This window comes from Dipodomys spectabilis, unplaced genomic scaffold (genome assembly GCF_019054845.1).
Source record: "Dipodomys spectabilis isolate Male_0828 unplaced genomic scaffold, ASM1905484v1 ptg000018l, whole genome shotgun sequence".
NCBI classification, from domain to species: domain Eukaryota; kingdom Metazoa; phylum Chordata; class Mammalia; order Rodentia; family Heteromyidae; genus Dipodomys; species Dipodomys spectabilis.
Window position 1 is genome coordinate 17,309,390 of NW_024870695.1, and position 18,948 is coordinate 17,328,337.

At 39.8% G+C, this 18,948-nt stretch overlaps 1 protein-coding gene across 12 annotated transcripts in view; it reads right to left on the reverse strand.

Moving 5' to 3' along the window:
* The window catches only part of Mbtd1 (mbt domain containing 1), a 66,365-nt gene that overhangs the window by 31,243 nt on the left and 16,174 nt on the right, over window positions 1–18,948 (reverse strand). For 7 of the 12 annotated variants that reach the window (XM_042671596.1, XM_042671578.1, XM_042671564.1 and 4 more), the window contains 4 exons: window positions 15,605–15,804; window positions 8,951–9,090; window positions 7,464–7,578; window positions 5,142–5,224 (listed from right to left, as the gene is read on the reverse strand). In XM_042671596.1, the coding sequence (XP_042527530.1) occupies window positions 5,142–5,224; window positions 7,464–7,578; window positions 8,951–9,090; window positions 15,605–15,758 (492 nt within the window). In that variant the 5' untranslated portion in view covers window positions 15,759–15,804. The remainder of the gene's footprint in view (window positions 1–5,141; window positions 5,225–7,463; window positions 7,579–8,950; window positions 9,091–15,604; window positions 15,805–18,948) is intronic. The other 5 variants (XM_042671605.1, XM_042671548.1, XM_042671529.1 and 2 more) reach the window with 3 other exon arrangements.

Consider the following 18,948-nt stretch of genomic DNA (forward strand, 5'->3'; position numbering starts at 1 on the left):
CAATGTAAAGAAGCACAATAAATTCGGGTCCAAATTCATAGTATAGCCAGGCACAGAGGCGTGTGCCTGTAATTAGTTCTTGGGAAGCTGAGACAGGAGGATGAGGAATTCTAATCTAGCTGAATTACTCAAGAAATTCAAAGTTAGCCTCCACCACAAAGTGAGACTGTTTTACAAAAAAAGAAAAGTCTGAGGGTCAAACTACAATTTTCAAGGGAGAAGAAAAGAATGATTATATTTTTGTTTTAGCAGTGACAGTACCAACAAGTAGTAAGAGTGTAAATTCAGGTACCAAATAGTAGAAACTTTAAATCTGTGAATATAGGTAAAACTAAGAGTTAAGCTTTGTATGAGCTTATGTATATTTGATATCAGTACATTATGGCCTATGCTGTAATATCTTGGAAATAAATGTTTTGCTTGATTTTGTAAGGGTAACAACAGGAAGGAGTATTTCAATTTAAAAGAATGTAGTCTATACAATGTTAACAACACAGCATCACATCAATCAAATAGAAGCTTTCCTGTCTCAAAAATAAACTAATGCATGGTGGTGCCTGCCTGTAATCTCAGCACTGAGGAGAATAAGATAGAAAGATCTAGAGTCTAGACCCACCTGGGTTGCTTGGTTGAGTTTGAGGCCAACCTGGAATAAATAAGTCTCTCATTTCCCTCACCCTCCATACAGACCAAAGTACTAATAGAAAGAAATAATCTGTGAGTGTCATGAATATGTAAAATGTTCATAGTGAAACATAGTACTATATTAGTATTTTGGAGATTTTCTTCGGTATATATATGTATATATAGATAGATACTGCTTGTAGGAATAGAGTTAAAAAAAGACTATAAATTATGAAAAGTACCAACTGTTTCATTTCATGAGGTGGACTAGGTGAACTAGATTTAAAAGTTGCCTCCACAGGCTTAAAGATTAATTAAAAGTAGTATTATCTAATTTAGTGGTTTCCAACTCATGTATTACTAAGAAAGGGATGTCAAGGGCCAAAGATCAAGGGTCTGACAATACTGCTTTGCCTTGCTGGAATACTCAGTTCACTTTCTCATACCATGGCTGTGCTCTGAGGTCTGAATTATGTTTTATAAGGGAATAGGGGAATTTTGATGCTTAAAAGATCTGAAAAGTGACCACCCAGAGATAGATAGCAACCATTACATAGATATTGAAGGAGATACACTGAAGTTAAAGGACAATGGGAATTCAATTTCCATCACAGATTTTTGTACTTAGTAACTAACTACTCACAGCAATTATCAAAAAGTATCCAGTGTTAGGATGTACTTTTCAAAAATTTCCTTCCCAGAAACTTAATGATAAAAAGAAGATTTCTATGGTGGTGTTCAATGATTTCAGTACTAATCACAGTAATACCTAAGTACTGACATAGAGAAAGTACTGGAATCCTTACTACAGAAAAGATTGGGTTAAATTCAGGAAGCCAGCAGCCAGGGCTCTGCTATTGTCCCAACAATTCCTGTTTCAATCACAATAGCTCTACTTCCACATTGCATACAGTGTATGTTTGTAAATTATGTTTACAATAGAATCCTCTAGGATCAGGGAAAGACTCCTACCCTGTGCTTGAGTGGATGAGACTGGAGCTGTTAGAGTAGGCATCATCTTACTTGAGCTGATGATGACACAAGCAGCGTCTTTTGCTCCCAGAGTTCCTGATAGCATATTTCCTAAAGCCAAAAACCACTAACACTGACTCCTTTACTGAAAAAGAAGCATTTAGAATCACTCTAAAGCTGGAGCTGGGAAGGTGGCTCAGTGGTAGCATGTTTGCCTCGCATGCATGAGGCCCTGGTTTCGATTACTCAGCACCACATAAGCAGAAAAAGTCGGAAGTGGCACTGTGACTCTAGAGGTAGAGCGCTAGCCTTGAGCTGAAGAGCTGAAGGACAGTGCTCAGGCCCAGAGTTCAAGCCCCAGGACTGACCAAAAAAAAAAAAAAAAAAAAAAAATCACTCTAAAGCACAAAGTAGAGTTTAGTGGGATGTCTGACTTCTTAAACCAAATGGCTTTGAATGAAGATAATGATTAATAACAAAGCAAATTCAGTATACTAAGACATACTTAGGAATTACCAATATAAGCTTTTCCTATTTGATAAGAAGGCAGCAATGCTAAGAGGAACAGGAATAAGTGGGGTCAAGATAACATTGTTTAATTGAGGCTTTAATGAGAAAAAACCCCCACAAATATTATCCCTTAAAAAAAAGCCCCAAATATTAGGCAAGTTTCTTTGCTTATCACTTCCAATCCTACTATTCTAATTCCCCGCTGCACATAATCACAATTTCCTGATTACTATTTATCCTTGCAGTCCTTTTTCAATTAAATGATGTTTTTATAATTTATATAAAAAATTAGTAAAAGCTATCTCACAAAAAAGAATAGAGGAGAATTGTAAGGAGACAATATTTTCAAAATGTTTAGGTCTTCAGTGTGTTGCAGAGTTAAGACCTACTGTAGGACCACAGACAGCTCTACCCTAAATTTAAGCCCAATAGGCAGGCCTGATTTGTTTTTGGGGTAGAATTGCTTGTCCTATGATAAAATATTTTAGTATTCTTTTAAAAGCAGAGTAGAAAATAAAATTGTAATATGTTCTTGCAACATTTTTTTTTTTTTTTTTGCTGGGCCAAGGTCTTGAACTCAGGGCCCAGGTTCTGTCTCTAAGCTTCATTGTGCTCAAGGCTAGTGCTATACCACTTGAGCCACAGTGCCACTTTAGGACTTTTCTGAGTAGTTTTTTGGTGGTAAGAGTTTCATGGACTTTCCTGCCCAGGCTGGCTTTAAAGTGTGATCCTTAGATCTCAGCCCCCTGAGAAGCTAGGATTATAGGCGGAAGCCACTGGCTTCTAGCTGCAACAACTTTAATACAGCATGTTAAATTAAATAAGCTTTTAGGTCTTTGAAATGCACTCTCCCTCTAGCTATCTATGTATTTGTGTGTGTGTATGTATGCGCGTGCTGGTCCTGAGGCCTGAGCACTGTCCTTGAGCTTCTTTTGCTCTACCACTTGAGCCAGAGTTCTACTTCTGGTTTTGGGGTAGTTTAATGGAGATAGAAAGTCATTTTAACATATCCTGACTACTTATTTAAAATGGTTTGACCAGGCTTATGATTTCAAAACATAAAAAGGACATCTGAAGAGAGAGAAGGGCCATTTGGAGACAAGAGACAAATGTTCCAGGAGTCTGGAGATGAAGATCTCCGACTCAGAACTCCATCTAATTCTGAGCTTCTGCCACTTGAAGGCAGTATCTATGAGAAAAGGACTCATTTGCCTTGTAGTTTTTGCACATTCCCCTACCCTCTTTCTTCTTTTTTGCTGGTCATGGGGCCTGAACTCTGGGCCTGGGCATTGTCCCTCAGCTCTTCAACTCAAGGCTAGTGCTCTACCACTTGAGCCACAACACTACTTCCAGCTTTTTCTGCTTATGTGATATGCTGAGGAATTGAACCTAGGGCCTCATGCATGCAAGGCAAGCACTCTACCAAGTGAGCCACCTTCTCAGCCCCTTCTTTTTCTTCTACTTTTTTTGTCGACCGTGGGGCTTGAACTCTGGGCCTGGGAGCAGTCCCTCAGCTCTTCAACTCAAGGACAGTGTTCTACCACTTGAGCTACAGCACCACTTCCCATTTTCTGGTGGTTAATTGGAGATAAGAGTCTCATGGATGTTCCTCCCTGGGATAGTTTTGAATCTCAATCCTCAGATCTCAGCCTCCTGAGCAGCTAGGATTACAGGTGTGAGCCACCAGTGCCTGGCTTACCCCTTCTTTTATGTGGTGCCAGTGCTGCTCATGCTGGGCAAGTACTCTTCCACTGAGCTACCCAACCCCCTTCCCAGACTTGTAGCTCTCAATAAAGTTGCCAGTGCCATATATATAATAAGTAAGTACACCAAGACAAATGAACTACTTTACTCTGAGGTCAATATTGAAGGTTCTACACTACAGGATGTAGTAGTTGGCACTAAGGTTGCTGACATGTGTACTTTCTTTTCTTTTTCAGTCTGAGACCAGGACTTGAACTTAGTTCCTGAAGATTTTGCTTACTAGCTGACAATTTATCAACTGAGCCATGCCTCTAACCGCAAGATTTGTACTTTCACGAAAAACAACAACAAACAACCAGAACAAACTAATGTTATTACATGCTTCTATTTATATTCCTACACTGAATTAATATGCTTGATTTCAATCAAAATCGCCTTCTGGTAATCAATGAGTACTAATTTATTTGGATTTCCACAGCAGGAGACCAAGCTCAGTTTTATTCATATGCTATTGTTCTAAATCAACAAAATATTAAGCACAAACAAATTTTCATTATTTCCTAAGTTGTCTATTCTTATATAGGTATAGTTAGTAAGCAAGAGAATCTTTAAAAGTGAATTACAATTTTAGTCAATTTACAAAACATTACAGAGAATCACAGTCAAAACAAAAGTACTTGTTATCAGATGTATTTTTGACATAATTCTGAATTACTTCAAATGCCCTGAAAAAAAAAAACCTTTAAGTGATTTTTAATTACACAGATCACTTATTTCAGCTCACGTAACTTATCACTGTTAATTCTTTGTTTTGTTTTGTTTTTCTGTGATTTTTATATTTGGCAAGACAAAACTGGAAGAAAGATTCTATTTCTGAATTACTGGCTTTACATAACATGTATGCTAAGTGATTTCTAGATTGAGCCATATTATTCTCAGAATGCAACTCCTTTGATACACAAAAACTTAGCAACTTTATATAGTCCAGTTTAATTTTAACTTTCAAACAATCATCTCAAATTGCAAGTTCCTTTTCTTTTTAAACAGTGCTAGAGAGATAAAGGCTTTGGACATTCTAGGCAAGTACGCATTGTACCACTGAACTATGTCCCCAACCATCAATTTGTAATTTCTTTACAGAAATGTTTTACTTATAAAAGGAACAGAAGTTGTTCTTAGCTACTAATGAAGTGTAATAACTAATAAAAAAAAAACATTTTCAATTTAAGGTATAAATGAACACCTTGTAAGGATGAGACAGGTGTTACTGAAACTTCAGATTTAAACAGTGGCTAAGCATTTAAAAATAAGGTGAGAAACTCCATACTCACATGTTTAAAACAGGTAACTGGAGCTGCTATAAAGCTATTGCTATTGATGTAGTTACCCCAGCTGAAGCTTTCCAGGGAGACTGCTGAAAAAAAATTAGATATAACTTTCAATCCTTTTATTTATAAAGAGGCTGTTATTGTTAAAATGTGAAGGAAACAAAGTGAACTTATCCCATTAAAAAAGTTTTCATTTTTCTGCAAATAATGAATAACTTGGCTAAATAACGTGAGCTTTTAGCTACAGGTTGAATATTTCTCTGAGCTATTTAGGAGCTGAGATGTTTTAAGATTTCCATCTTTCGGACTTTTAAACATTTGTACAGAATTTACTGACGCACATAAGCTTCAAATCTTGGCTTTCAGGTTTGACTTTTTTGGTGTTGGTGCTTGTGCTTAATCTTCAAGTTCTTATTTGGCTCAACACTACCTGAACCACATCTCTACTTCTGCCTTTCTTTGGTTAATTGGAGACAAGAGTCTCAAGGACTTTCCTGCCTGTGCGGGTGTCAAACCACAATCCTCAGATCTCAGTCTCTTGAGTAATAGAACTACAGGCATGAGCATATAGGCACCCAACATCAGGTATCTTTATTATTATTTTTTCCTTTACTTTTTTTTTTTTTTGTGGTGCTGGGAATAAAACTTAGGGCCTTGTAAATGCCAAGGAAGCATTTCATTCTACCATGAAGCTACCTCTCCAACCTAGACTTCAGGTTTATTTTTATTTATTTATTTTTATTACGGATGCTCCACCTAAGTTTGCAAATGAACTTTCTCTTTCCTCTCCACTGCTCCCTCTTTCTCTTTCCTTTTTTTGTGCTAGTCCTGGGACCTGAAGCCATCCTTAAGCTTTATTTGCTCATAGTACTCTACCAACTGAGCCACAGCTTTACTCTTAAATTTTGGTGGGGAATTTCCTGCCCAAGGTTGGCTTTGAATTACCATCCTCAGATCTCAGCTGCATGAGTACTAGGATTACAAGCATGAGCCACATGCACCAGGTTCAAACTGCAGTTTCTTAAATCTTCTATATGCAACACATAATCCTTGGGAAATGAGGTGTAAGTTCTCTAGTTAGGGGAGTGAAGAATAGTTAAAGGCTTGGAATGTGGCTTAGTGGTACAGTGCTTGCCTAGCATGCATGAAGTTCAATTCTTCAGTACCATATAAATAGAAAAAGCTAGAAGTGGTGCTGTGGCTCAAGTAGTAGAGTTCTAACCTTGAGCAAAAGAAGCTTAGGGACAGTGCCCAGGCCCTGAGTTCAAGACCCAGGACTGGCAAAAAAAAAAAAAAAAAGAACGGTTAAGTGTGGAGTGTAACAGTCACCACTGTAGCGGGTTTCTGCTAATATAACTACTCAAATCTTTTTTGTATCTCAGTTAAATAGCTACCTATTATCAAGCACCTGATACTTTCACTAAAGTTTTGTTGTATTGTTTCTGTTGTCAAGCCCAGGTTGGCCTTAAATTTGCTATGAGTTCCAGGTGGCTTTGAGCTTGAGATTCTCCTGGTTCACACTCCTGGGTGTTGAAATTATAGATGACTGCAGGTATGCACAGCTTTATTGTTCTCTGTGATGAGTCTGCTATGTTGTATAGGCTGCTCACAAGTGATTGTCCTGACTCACACTCTAGATTAGCTAGGACTATCGATGCTGCCACTAGGCCTTCGTTTTACTATGGCTCTTAACTGCCTTATGATATAAGGCAAATATAGCCTACTTATCCTATCTGTACTCAATTAAGAATCTTCTATTAGAAATAGTTACTCCCCTCTCTCCAATCCCTCTAATAGTTGCTAAATGCTCCCCTACCAGAGTAGTACATAAAAAGTAAATAACAGCCGGGTGCTGGTGGCTCACGCCTGTAATCCTAGCTACTCAGGAGGCTGAGATCTGAGGATCGCGGTTCAAAGCCAGCCCGGGCAGGAGAGACTGTGAGACTCCTATCTCCAATAAACCACCAGGAAACCGGAAGTGGCGCTGTAGCTCAAGTGGTAGAGCGCTCGCCTTGAGCTGAAGAGCTGAGGGACAGCGCCCAGGCCCAGAGTTCAAGCCCCACGACCGACAAAAAAAAAAAAAAAGTAAATAACAAACCAAGTAAGGAGAGCAGTATTAAGGAGATTGTTACTACCACTGGAATTTGTATATTTTAGAATCATTTATGGAAACTAAAACCACCCCCAGGAAACCTAGAGCCATACTGTGCTAATAGAATATAGAAGTAGCTTAGTCAAACATAAATCGGATTTAAAATGTTACTATTTTTAATAGGTGAGTCATTATTAAATATTTCACCTGTTGTTAATATTAACCAGTATTACCTGCTTTTGTCTTTGCTTGATTTTGCAAGGTAGCTTGATACTGAGCATAAGCAGCTAGTTTAGCAACTAAAGGTTGTTTCTGAAGAACTTTTGCTTTCTTTGTTGGAGGCTTACCCTGAAACAAGAAAAGTTAAGTAAATAGGATTCTTTTTCATCTCCCCACTACCAAAATTTTGTATGCTACTCATTCTGCTTAAGTAAATCCAAGGGTTTAGAAAATTATTAAAGCAGAGGAAACATACAAGGAATTTTAACATGAGATATGTCTTCTGGAGTTCTGCTATAACATAGATATCTAATATGGGCAGCAGAGCTGGCACAAGACTAAAACAGCAATATGCAAATTAATATGTTAATAAAAATTACATCCCATAAATGTTAAAATATAGGCTTGTGGTGGATACTTGACTTCTTCTTACAGTAGACAGAACCAGTGTTATTCACTCATGCAAGTTGCCAAGCATTACTATTTATATGGTAAGAGAAGATAATTTGATGTTCAAAGAGCAAGTGACTGAGGTTTATACCTTTAGTGCTAACGCAAAAGATCAATGACAAAATGATCATGGCCAAATTCACAGTGTGACAAACTGCCATCCATTTGGGTACAGACCACTGCTCAGGATCTTTAGGTACTGTCTATCTGAAATATAGAAATACATCTAAGTGATGTATTTCCGTAATTTGGGGGATTAAAAAACCCTTTTCATGCTATGTAATGATCACAGTATATTAAATGAGAAAAAGGAAAAATGTGACCATTCAATAAAAGATATTACAAAAATCAGTTATGTAGTGCCTTGAAAAAGCTGTTTAATGTAGTAACAACTGAGTCAGTCAAAACTCCAGGTCATTATGGAGGCACTACTAGAAACTTAAAGATAACAATTCATTCTGCCCTATGAATATTTTCAAAAGGTTAGTTGGATTAACCAAACACACTTGGTCAAATCAAATGAATTTACTCCAATGTACAAAGTTGCTCTTGCCTAGTAATGCCAATGGCCTGAGTCTGCTCGGCACTAAACACACAAAAACTATAACATACTCGGCACCACCCTCATCCACGATGAAAGCACAACCTCCCAATCCAAAAAAAAACCAAAGAACTTAAAATCAGAGCCTAAGTCCTTCCCCCAGAAATGTTAAAGATTCTACCTTGATATTAACTCATAAGAGGGTGGGGAGAAAATAGCTTCACTTTTGGTATTTAAAAAGGTGATTATTGTATTTACACTTATTTAGAATAGGGTAAAATTTTTATTTTACTTATATAAACAACTTACACTTTATTTCAGATAGCATGCCTTGCCCATTTAAAATATTTACTCAATTTTAGAAAACTAGAATTTACACATTTACTAAAAATGTGGGACATGAAATGACTGGCCAGGTAGGTTGAGGTGGAGCACAGTGAATCACAATCAAATGATAAATGGTAAAAGCTGGAGAAACAACAGATATAAAGAATAAGAAGGTTTCTGTACCGTTACCTGAAGTCTGGCCAAAATGCTTGCCTTCTTGGAGTTTGACGAATAACTTCTTGAACATGAAACGCTGCAGAAACGTTTTGTTTTAGAATAAAAAGCATCTCGCACACCAACCATCCCACACATCTCACAGGTGGCTAAAGAATAAAATAAAAACATTGGTGTTATGATTATATAGTAATATCAAATTTTATCTACCATTTTAGTAGTTTCTCCATCTAGATGTTTTTAATATTCTGCCTTGAAAATTTCTGTTTTTAAAAATATACAAATGATAGAAAATCCTACAAAAAAGTTGGAGAAAACAGTTACATAATTTCACAGTGAGGAGCTGTAAGGACCTGGACAATAGCTGAAGGGTTAAGGGGCCAGGTACTGGTTGGCTTATTCTTATAATTCTAGCTACCTTAGACGGCTGAGATCTGAGGATCAGAGTTCAGAGCAAGCTGAGGCAGACAAATCTGATTTACTAGCAAAAAGCTAGCTGGAGTGATAGTGTGTTAGTCACACTCCCTCCCCCCCACTCCCCCCAAGCTCCTGCTCATACCCATTCATAAGGCTTGAACTCTGGGGCCTGGGCACTGTCCCTGAGCTCTTCAGCTCAAGGTGAGTACTCTACCACTTGAGCCACAGTGCCACTTCTGGTTTTCTGGTAGTTAACTGGAGATAAGAGTCTCAAGGACTTTCCTGCTCCAGCTAGCTTTGAACCCTGATCCTCAGATCTCAGCCTGAGTAGCTATGATTACAGGCGTGAGCCACCAGCACCTGGCTAGTGTGCTAGTTTTGAGCAGAAAAAGCTAAGGAAGAATGAGGCCCTGAATTCAAACCCCACTAACTGACACACATACAGATACATACACAAAAGGATTAAGTGTGTTAGTGGCTTTCACCTGTAATTCTAACTACTCAGGGGATGGTTCAAAGCCAGCTCAGAGAGAAAAATCTGGGTGAGTTAATCTCCTAAGTAACCAGCAAGGAGGTTAGAAATATGGCTTAGTGGTACAGTGCTTACCTAGCATGCCTGAAGCCCTGGGTTTGATTCCTCGGTACCACATAAACAGAAAAAGCCAGAAGTGGCACTGAGGTTCAAGTGGTAGAGGGCTAGCTAGCCTTGAGCAAAAGAAGCTCACGGATTCACAGATAGTTGCCCAGGTCATGAGTTCAAGCCCCAGGATGGGCAACATAAAAAGTGAAACATTATATATATAAAAAAATAATCAGCAAGAAGCCAGTTTGGAGGCATGGCTGAATTGATAAGCATACCAGTACAGCAAGCAAGCTAAGCAAGTATGAAGCCTTGAGTTCAAACCCAGTATAAGGAGTAGTAGGTGTGTATGAAGGAGTGTGTTAAGATTTGGTGGCACAAGCTGTAAACCTAATATTGAGATCCACCTAGCTTGAACCAAACCGACGAAACCACCAAAGGTCAAAAGCCATACAACCAAATAGAAGTCACTAACACATTCTTAGTATTTACCATGTACTAGACATTATCATATGTGTAATTTCCAGGCTTTGAAAAAAATAAAAACAAAAGTGCAATATAATTGAGGATTAGTATGAGTTTCAGTAGTCTTTAAGTAGACATTTGAGGAAAGAGCTACAAACAGTGATGTTGACAAACAGCATAATCCTTGACAACTATTACATAACAAGACAATGACTCGAAAAGGACAATTACATAATCAAGTTAAAAACATACATAGAAACATGAGCTAAGAATGTGGCTTAGTGGTACACTGCTTGCCTAGCACACATGAGGCCCTGGGTTCAATTCCTTGGTACCACATAAGTAAAAAATAAATAAAAGGAAAGTATTCTAATAAAGTCATAGTTAAAAAGAAGTAACATGGCAATCAGATGAATTAATATCTCCACCCTAACTTAAACTGAAGGGACTTGTAGTATAAGTAGTACTTATAAATATACAGGAAATCATGGAAAAAAGGGATAGAAGATTACAAAGATAAATGAAAGGAAAAAATGAGTATATTGTAAAAACTCTAGATTAATAAAGGTTCATGACCATGTAGATAAAAAAACAAAACAAAACAAAACATAATCCCAAAGGGATTTATGGATCCTTGCCAAGAGTTCTGTATGTTAAAATACAACTCAGCTAAATAAGACACACACTTTATCAGGCAGGAATAGGGCCTTATTCTGTGTGGTTCATCTCTTTCCCTTAGGATCTGAAACAGATGTTAGCACAGATAAAATCAATATAACTTTCCTTTTGTGGTAAGGTTACCAGAACATGGTATAACCAAACTATGGCAATAAAATCTACCAATAGCAAAGAATATATTTAGTAAAACTGTGCATCTAACTCTGGCAACTAAAACATGAAGTTTTAGTTGGAATAGAAGATATCTAGGTAGGCTTTTTTCTAGGTGTGGTGTTAGGGGTTTAATCTAGGGTCTTGCCCATATAAAGCAACTACTCTATGACAGAGCTGCACTGCCTCAATCTCCTAGATAGGTTTTAACTGGTGTGATGATGATTTCACATACAGGGTCTTTTCATTTTACTTTTGTAACCATGGTCTCATTAGGTAGTCACGACTGGTCATTAACTTCTACCATTCTGACTCTAGTGAGTGTGTGTGTGTGAGAGTGTGTGTGTGTGTATGTGTGTATGTGTGTGTGTGTGTATTGTACTAAGGCTTAAACTCAGGGCCTCATGTTATCTCTTGGCTCTTTTCCCCTTAAGATTGGCAATCTACCACTTGAGCCACACCTCCATTTCCAACTTTTTGCTAGTAAGTTGAAGACAAGAGTCTCAGAGACTTTTCTGCCAAGACTGGCTTTGAGGTGAGATTCCTAGATCTTGAGTAGCTAGGATTACAGGCATGAGCCTCTAATAAATCTTGTAATTTGTTTTGTTGTTTCTGAGACAGCTCTTGCTATGTAGCCTAGCAAGGCTGGAACTCATGATCCTCCTGCTTTAACTCAAGTGTTGGCATTATACTACTAGCTAAATATAGTTGTCTTATATGGTCTGTAGAACTCTGCAGTATACAACATTCTAGGAGCTTTTTAATAAAAGTCTAGCATAAGACCAATACTGGCAGGATTACCAAATTTGTAAATGATGTAGCATCAGAAGATTAGCTGACATAGTATTCAACATCAGATAACACAATTAGCACTTTAAATGTTCTAAGCTTTGGTCACTGGTTGCCCATGCCTAGAATCCAAACTTCTCAGGAGGCTGCCAATCTTGAGTCAAAGCTAGTCTAAGCAGATAAATCCTCCAGACTTATTTCTAATTAGCCAGCAAAAAGGCAAAACTGAAGGTTTGTTTCAAGTGGTAGGGTGACTGCTGTGAGTAAAAAGAACTGAGGCCTTCAGTTTGTTTTGGTTCCACTGCACGTGTGCACTTATATATTGGTTAAGAAAAAGGCTTCAAACAGAAATTCAAAGTCCTCAGGTGGATGCCAGTGGCTTATGCCTGTTATGCCTACTCAGGAGGCTGAGATCTGAAGATCAGGATTTGAAGCTGGTCCAGGCAGAAAAGTCCATGGGAAACTCATATCTCCAACTAACCACTCAAAAACTGCAAGTGTCACTGTAGCTCAAGTGGTAGAGTACTGGCTTTGAACACAGAAAGGCTCAAGGACAGTGCCCTGCCCTGAATTCAAGCTCCATTAAAAAAAAAAAAGAAAGAAAAAAGTAAGAAATGTAAAGTACTATACTTTCTACTGGAATGCTGGGCACAGGTGGCTCTTACCTGTAACCCTAGCTACTCAGGAGGCTGAACTCTGAGGACTGGGGTCCAGAGTCAGCCTAGGCAGAAAAGTTCCTGAGACTCTTATCTCTAATTAACCAGTATAAAGCTAGATGTGGAGGTATGGCTCAAGTGGTAGAATACCAGCCTTGAGCTAAAAGCCAAGTGAGAGCACAAGACACTAAATTCAAGATCCAGAATTCTGTAATCTCAGGAGGCTGAGATCTCAGGATTGTGGTTTGAAGCCAGCTCAGGCAGAAAAGTCCCTGACAATGATCTCCAATTAACCACAAGAAAACTGAAGGGGAGCTGTGGCTCAAAGTGGTAGAGTGCTAGCCTTAAGCAAAAAGAGCTCAGGCCCTGAGTTCAAGTTCCACAACTGACAAAAAAAAAAAAAAAAAAAAGACCCAGTACCAGCATCAAAACACTACTACCAATGAACACCCCTCACCCCACACTCCAAAAAAAGCCCCCACACAAAATAGTTTACTGGAAAAGCACAAGACTGATATAGTTTATTTGGTAAAGAGCAAAGAAAAACCATTATTATTCAATATTGTTTTCAAAAAAAGCTAGAGCAATGTTTCTGGCTTGAATGAAAACAGCATCCTGAACAAGACAGCCAGGCTGAGCTATTTACCCTAGAAGCTGGAGGAGTGTTCTAGGATATGGACTTGCAGAGGTACAACTTCACAGTGCCAGGTCAGTCAGAAGGACAGTTATGTTATTACCACACAGGAGAATTAATTCCCTGATGAAAGTGGGCAATGACTTTGAGAAATAAACAGCTGGCCTAACTGAGGCTCTGTGATATGCTCCAGAGACACCTTAGAGCCAGGTCTCCAGTGCAAACAGTCATTGAAACAAGATTACAAATAGTCCTGCAGCTTTATTAAATTTAAAATCTGGGGCCGGGAATATGGCTTAGTGGTAAAGTGCTTGCCTAACATGCATGAAGCCCTGGGTTTGATTCCTCAGTACCACATTAACAGAAAAGGCTGGAAGTGGTGGTGTGGCAAGTGGTAGAGTGCCAGCCTTGAGCGAAAGCAGCTCAAGGACAGTGCTCTTGAGGATCCTGAGTTTATGCCCCAGGACTGGCAAAACAAAAACAAAAAACTGTCATCTTTTTCATAAGGCTAATAATTTTTTTAAAACTTTTACGTATTTTCTGGCGTGCTGGGGATGGAAACAGGGAGACTTGGGCATGTTGGGAAGTACCTTATACCACTAAGCTATGCCCTGAGCTCCTTGTGAGGGTTTTTTTTTTTTTTTTTGTCGGTCATGGGGCTTGAACTCTGGGCCTGGGTGCTGTCCCTCAGCTCTTCAGCTCAAGGCAAGCGCTCTACCACTTGAGCTACAGCGCCACTTCCGGTTTTCTGGTGGTTTACTGGAGATAGGAGTCTCACGGTCTCTCCTGTCCGGGCTGGCTTTGAACCGCGATCCTCAGATCTCAGCCTCCTGAGTAGCTAGGATTACAGGCGTGAGCCACCAGCGCCCGGCCCTTGTGAGGGTTTAAGAGCAAAATTAAAGCCAAAAGCCAATCAAAACAAGTCAAATTTGGGTCAAGATAAAGAATACAAGAGACACTAAAGAAACAAAAATGTTTTCTAAGTTGGACTTATCACTGGAAGTATTTAATAAGAAAACTTCTGAGGAACTGTCCTGGTGAAAGCTCTATCTAACTTTCAGTTACACAAGGATTTTTTTGGGTGGGTCCTGGGCCTTGAACTCTGGGCCTGAGCGCTGTCCCTCAGCTCTTCAGCTCAAGGCTAGTGCTCTACCACTTGAGCTACAGTGCCACTTCCGGTTTTCTGGTGGTTTATTGGAGTTTCATGGACTGTCCTGCCCGGACTGGCTTTGAACCGTGATCCTCAGATCTCAGCCTCCTGAGTAGCTAGGATTACAGGCATGAGCCACCTGGCTTTACACAGGATTTTTATTTAATTGAACTTACATACACCTTCAGTTTCTCAATAGCCTTTTTTTTTTTTTTTTAGCCAGTCCTGGGGCTAGAACATTAGTGTGGTTGCTGTCCCTGAGCCTTTGTGTTCAAAGCTTGCACTCTCCAACTAGAGGAGCCACAGCTCCACTTCTGCTTTTTTGTTGTTAATTGGAGGTAAGTCTCAGGGTGTTTCTGGTGGCCAATATATGGGTGCTGGTAGAATAATCCTTTGTCTCTCAGCCATGATGGTAGGGGATGAGATGGCTTATCTCCTTGGCAGTGAAATGAAGGCTTTTTCTGGAACTGGGGATCAAACTCAGGATGTTGTACTTGCTAGGCAAGCACTTTGCCACTGAGCTAGCTACATCCCAGTCTGTCTCACAGCTTTTCTACCCAGGATGGCTTCAAAATGTGATCCTCAGATCTCAGCCTTTTGAAATAAAAAGCCTGTTGCTTTTTTATCTTGTTCTACTTGCCTTCCACTGTAAGGAAGGTAAAAATCAACCAAACACAAACTCAGGATGTTATATATGATAAATTTGAAGGTCTCCATTTACTTATTTGGAATTCTACAGCTGGGCATGCTGGTAGAAATGGGAGGATGGAGGTTCAAGGACAGCTTTGGCAAAAAATTAGCAAGCTCTCATCTCAGTCAATAAATTAGACGTGATGCTACGTGCCTCCCATTAAGGCTACTCAGGAGGCCAAGGGCTGGAGGATTGTAGTTTGAGGCCAGCTCTGGTAAAAGTCTCTTAAGGGTGTGTATTTGTGGGGGCTACCTGAAAATTAAAGCAAGAAAGGATTGGGAGTGTGGCTGAAAATGGTAGAATTGCCTACCTAGTAAGAGGAGGCCCTGAGTTCAAATCACAATACTGCCAAACAAACCAGAGTTCTCAGAAAAGGAAATGACAGAAGAAATGGGATGAAAATAATGCCTTAAACATGACGCTATGTAACTCGTGAAAAGTCTGAATACTCACCCATGCCAGATTTACCATCTGGGTATGTGTAGACCTGTCCATTGTTTTTGATAATTGGGAGACTGGAAGGGAGAGGAGCAACTTCTTCTTCACTCTCCTCAGAACTAGAGCTGCTACTTGTGTCCTCACTGCAGCTGTCATAGCCGTCAAACATCCCGGATGAGTCTGCCTTCCCTTCTGGGTTGTGAAGAATGCTCTGTCTTACAAGTAGAAGAAACCGGGAGCATGTGACACAGTACTCACATACAATCCCCTTTCAAAGACCTTACCACAAATTCTGGGAAATGAGATTTGACAAATGAAAACTGGAGAAATCATTGATTTTTATACTAAAAAGCTGCACGTTTTTGGGAAAACACAGTCCTCTATAAAGCACAAATTAGCTGTTATTGCCAGATAGTAAGATGTATAGTGATAGAAAGCAACCAGGGGTTGGGAAGGTGGCTCAGTGGTAGAGTGCTTTCCTTGCATGCATGAGGCCCTGGGTTTGATTCCTCAGTACCACATAAGCAGAAAAAACTCGAAGTGGTGCTGTGGCTCAAGTGGTAGAGTGCTAGCCTTGAGCTGAAGAGTTGAGGCACAGTGTCTAGGCCCAGAGTTCAGGCCCACGACCAGCAAAAAAAAGAAAGCACAGCCAATGTGAATGTGGTCCAGAAGACTATCATGTAAAAGTTTTATCTTCAATTAGGCATGTCACTTAAAAAATATTGTAACAAAATACATATAGATGATTTAACTTGTCTTCTGGCTCTAAAACAGTAAATTTCTATACCAGAAATATAAATGGTTTTAAAAAAGATCGTTATTGGAAGTGGCACTGTGGCTCAAAGTGGTAGAGTTAGCTAGCTTTGAGCAAGAAAGTTCAGGGACAGCATCTATGCCATGAGTTCAAGTCCCATGATGGACAAAAAAGAGAAAGAAAAAAGATCATTTTTGTTGCTAAGTGCCAGTGGCTCACACCTGTAATCCTAGCTACTTAAGGGGCTGAGATCTGAGGATCACATTTCAGACAGTGCAGGCAGAAAAGTCTGTGAGACTCTTATCTCCAATTTTAAAAAGCCACAAGTGGAGCTGTGGACCAACTGGTAGAGCAGTACCCTTTGAGTGCGAAAGCTGAGAAATAGCACACAGACTCTGAGGTCAAGCCCCAGACTGGCACCAAAAAACAAAGAAACAGACCAAACAATCCCAAATATTCATTCTTAACAATTCTAAAAGAATTGGGCAATTTTTATTTTTAGGGACCATTTTGGCTATATTTCTAGCTACTTAGGAGACTGAGATCTGGATCTGATAAAATGTTCATGAGACTGTTAACCAACAAAAAGCTGGGCAAAGTCGTGCACACCTGTGCAGTCCAGGCCAGCTGGGAAAAATATGACTTTACAGCAAGAAGTGCTGAAGGCATGCCTCATGTGCTTGCCTAACAAGCTGGAGGCTGGGTTCAAAGCCCCTCCAAAAGGATGAATCTGACTCTCAAGGTAATTAAAAAGAAAAGTTTTAAATTTTTACAGATGACAGATTTGCCACTGATTATTACCTGTGAACTTGAGTAACTTAAAGAATTTCTTTTCCTATTCACTTAAAATTCACTTATTCAACTTATGGGCCCACCACATTTCTGCCATGCATCTGTGCTAATACCTACAGCACATTCATATCTCAGTTATTGAAGGTTAAAGATAGTGGTGGTGTACAGGGCAGACACCACCCTCCAATCAAGGCCATGTGAATCAGAGTAACTAGGGTTGTCACATTTGAAACTCAGTGCTGACTTCAGTCTCAGTAAGACCCTGAGGATCAACTTAAATATCCAGTATTGGGGGCTGGGAAGGTGGCTCAGGGGTAGAGTGCTTGCCTTGCATGCATGAGGCCTTGGGTTCAATTCCTCAGCACCACATAAGCAGAAAAAGCTGGAAGTGGCACCGTGGCTCAAGTGGTAGAGTGCTAGCTTTGAGCTGAAGAGCTGAGGGACAGTGCCCAGGCCCAGAGTTCAGGCCTCACGACCAGCGGAGGGGGTTGGGGGGGGGGGATCCAGTGTGGGAATATTCTAGGCAAAGGAAAAAGCAAGAATAACCAAATAGCCTTGGCACACTGAAAGGCCAGTGTGGTTTGTGTCCACTCAGGTGGTATAGGTGAGGTCAGAGGAGAATGTAGTGGCCATATCATGAGAGTCCTATGGGTCAGCTTGTGTAAGTTAATTCCTCCTGAGGCAGTGGGAAGATATGAGGAACCAATTTACCACAGTGTCTGGCCTTCACACCTAACAGTCATAGTAAAATTTTTAAGTTCTATTAGATTCACATTGCTCACTTTCATGAAGCAATGACTTCTGAGATTCCATGTAGGCTTTTGTTAATTTTTTTTTTGTCGGTTGTGGGGCACTATGCCTCAGCTCTTCAGCTCAAGGCGAGCTCTCTACCGCTTGAGCCACAGGGCCACTTCCGTTTTTTTCTAGTGGCTACTGGAGATAAGAGTCTCAGGAACTTTCCAGCATGGGCTAGCTTTGAATGGTGATTCTCAGATCTCAGCCTCCTGAGTTGCTAGGATTACAGATATGAGCCACTGGCGCCCAGCCAGTTTATTATACATGCAGCTTGGTTAGCAAATAAGGCACATGTACTGACCCTTAATGTCAACACAGAATATCTTATTTTAATCCTACTTTCAGAGAATAGAAACTTGAAATTTCAGGTCAAACAATTACAAACAACTTAGTTTCAACTATTGTTAAGTTTTCTGTGTGTGCTGTGTGTTTTTAAAGTACCATGGTCAAATGCATTTAGGAAAATTTCCATACTTCAAGGTCATTTGGAACCTTTAATATGTATCTAAATATTATGATTAAAGGAAAACTAATGGTATCTTTTCCCCCCAAATTTTCTTTTTTTTTGTCGGTTGTGGGGCTTGAACTCTGGGCCTGGGCACTGTCCCTCAGCTCTTCAGCTCAAGGCGAGCGCTGTACCACTTGAGCTACAGCGCCACTTCCGGTTTTCTGGTGGTTTATTGGAGATAGGAGCCTCACAGTCTCTCCTGCCCCGGCTGGCTTTGAACTGCGATCCTCAGATCTCAGCCTCCTGAGTAGCTAGGATTACAGGCGAGAGCCACCAGCGCCCGGCCCCCCAAATTTTCTTGAATGACTAATACTGGCAAGAAATACTTGACCTTTTCCATGATCCCAGAACACTTAAAAAAGATCACTGTGTAACACAGGGAACAAAGCCTGGGATGCACCAAAATATCTGAGTTTTGTAGGGATGAATATCCTCATAGACTCATAATTCATACCATAGTTTCTAGAAAATTGAGTTTTATTTAGGAGTGCTGCATCTCTTACATTAGAA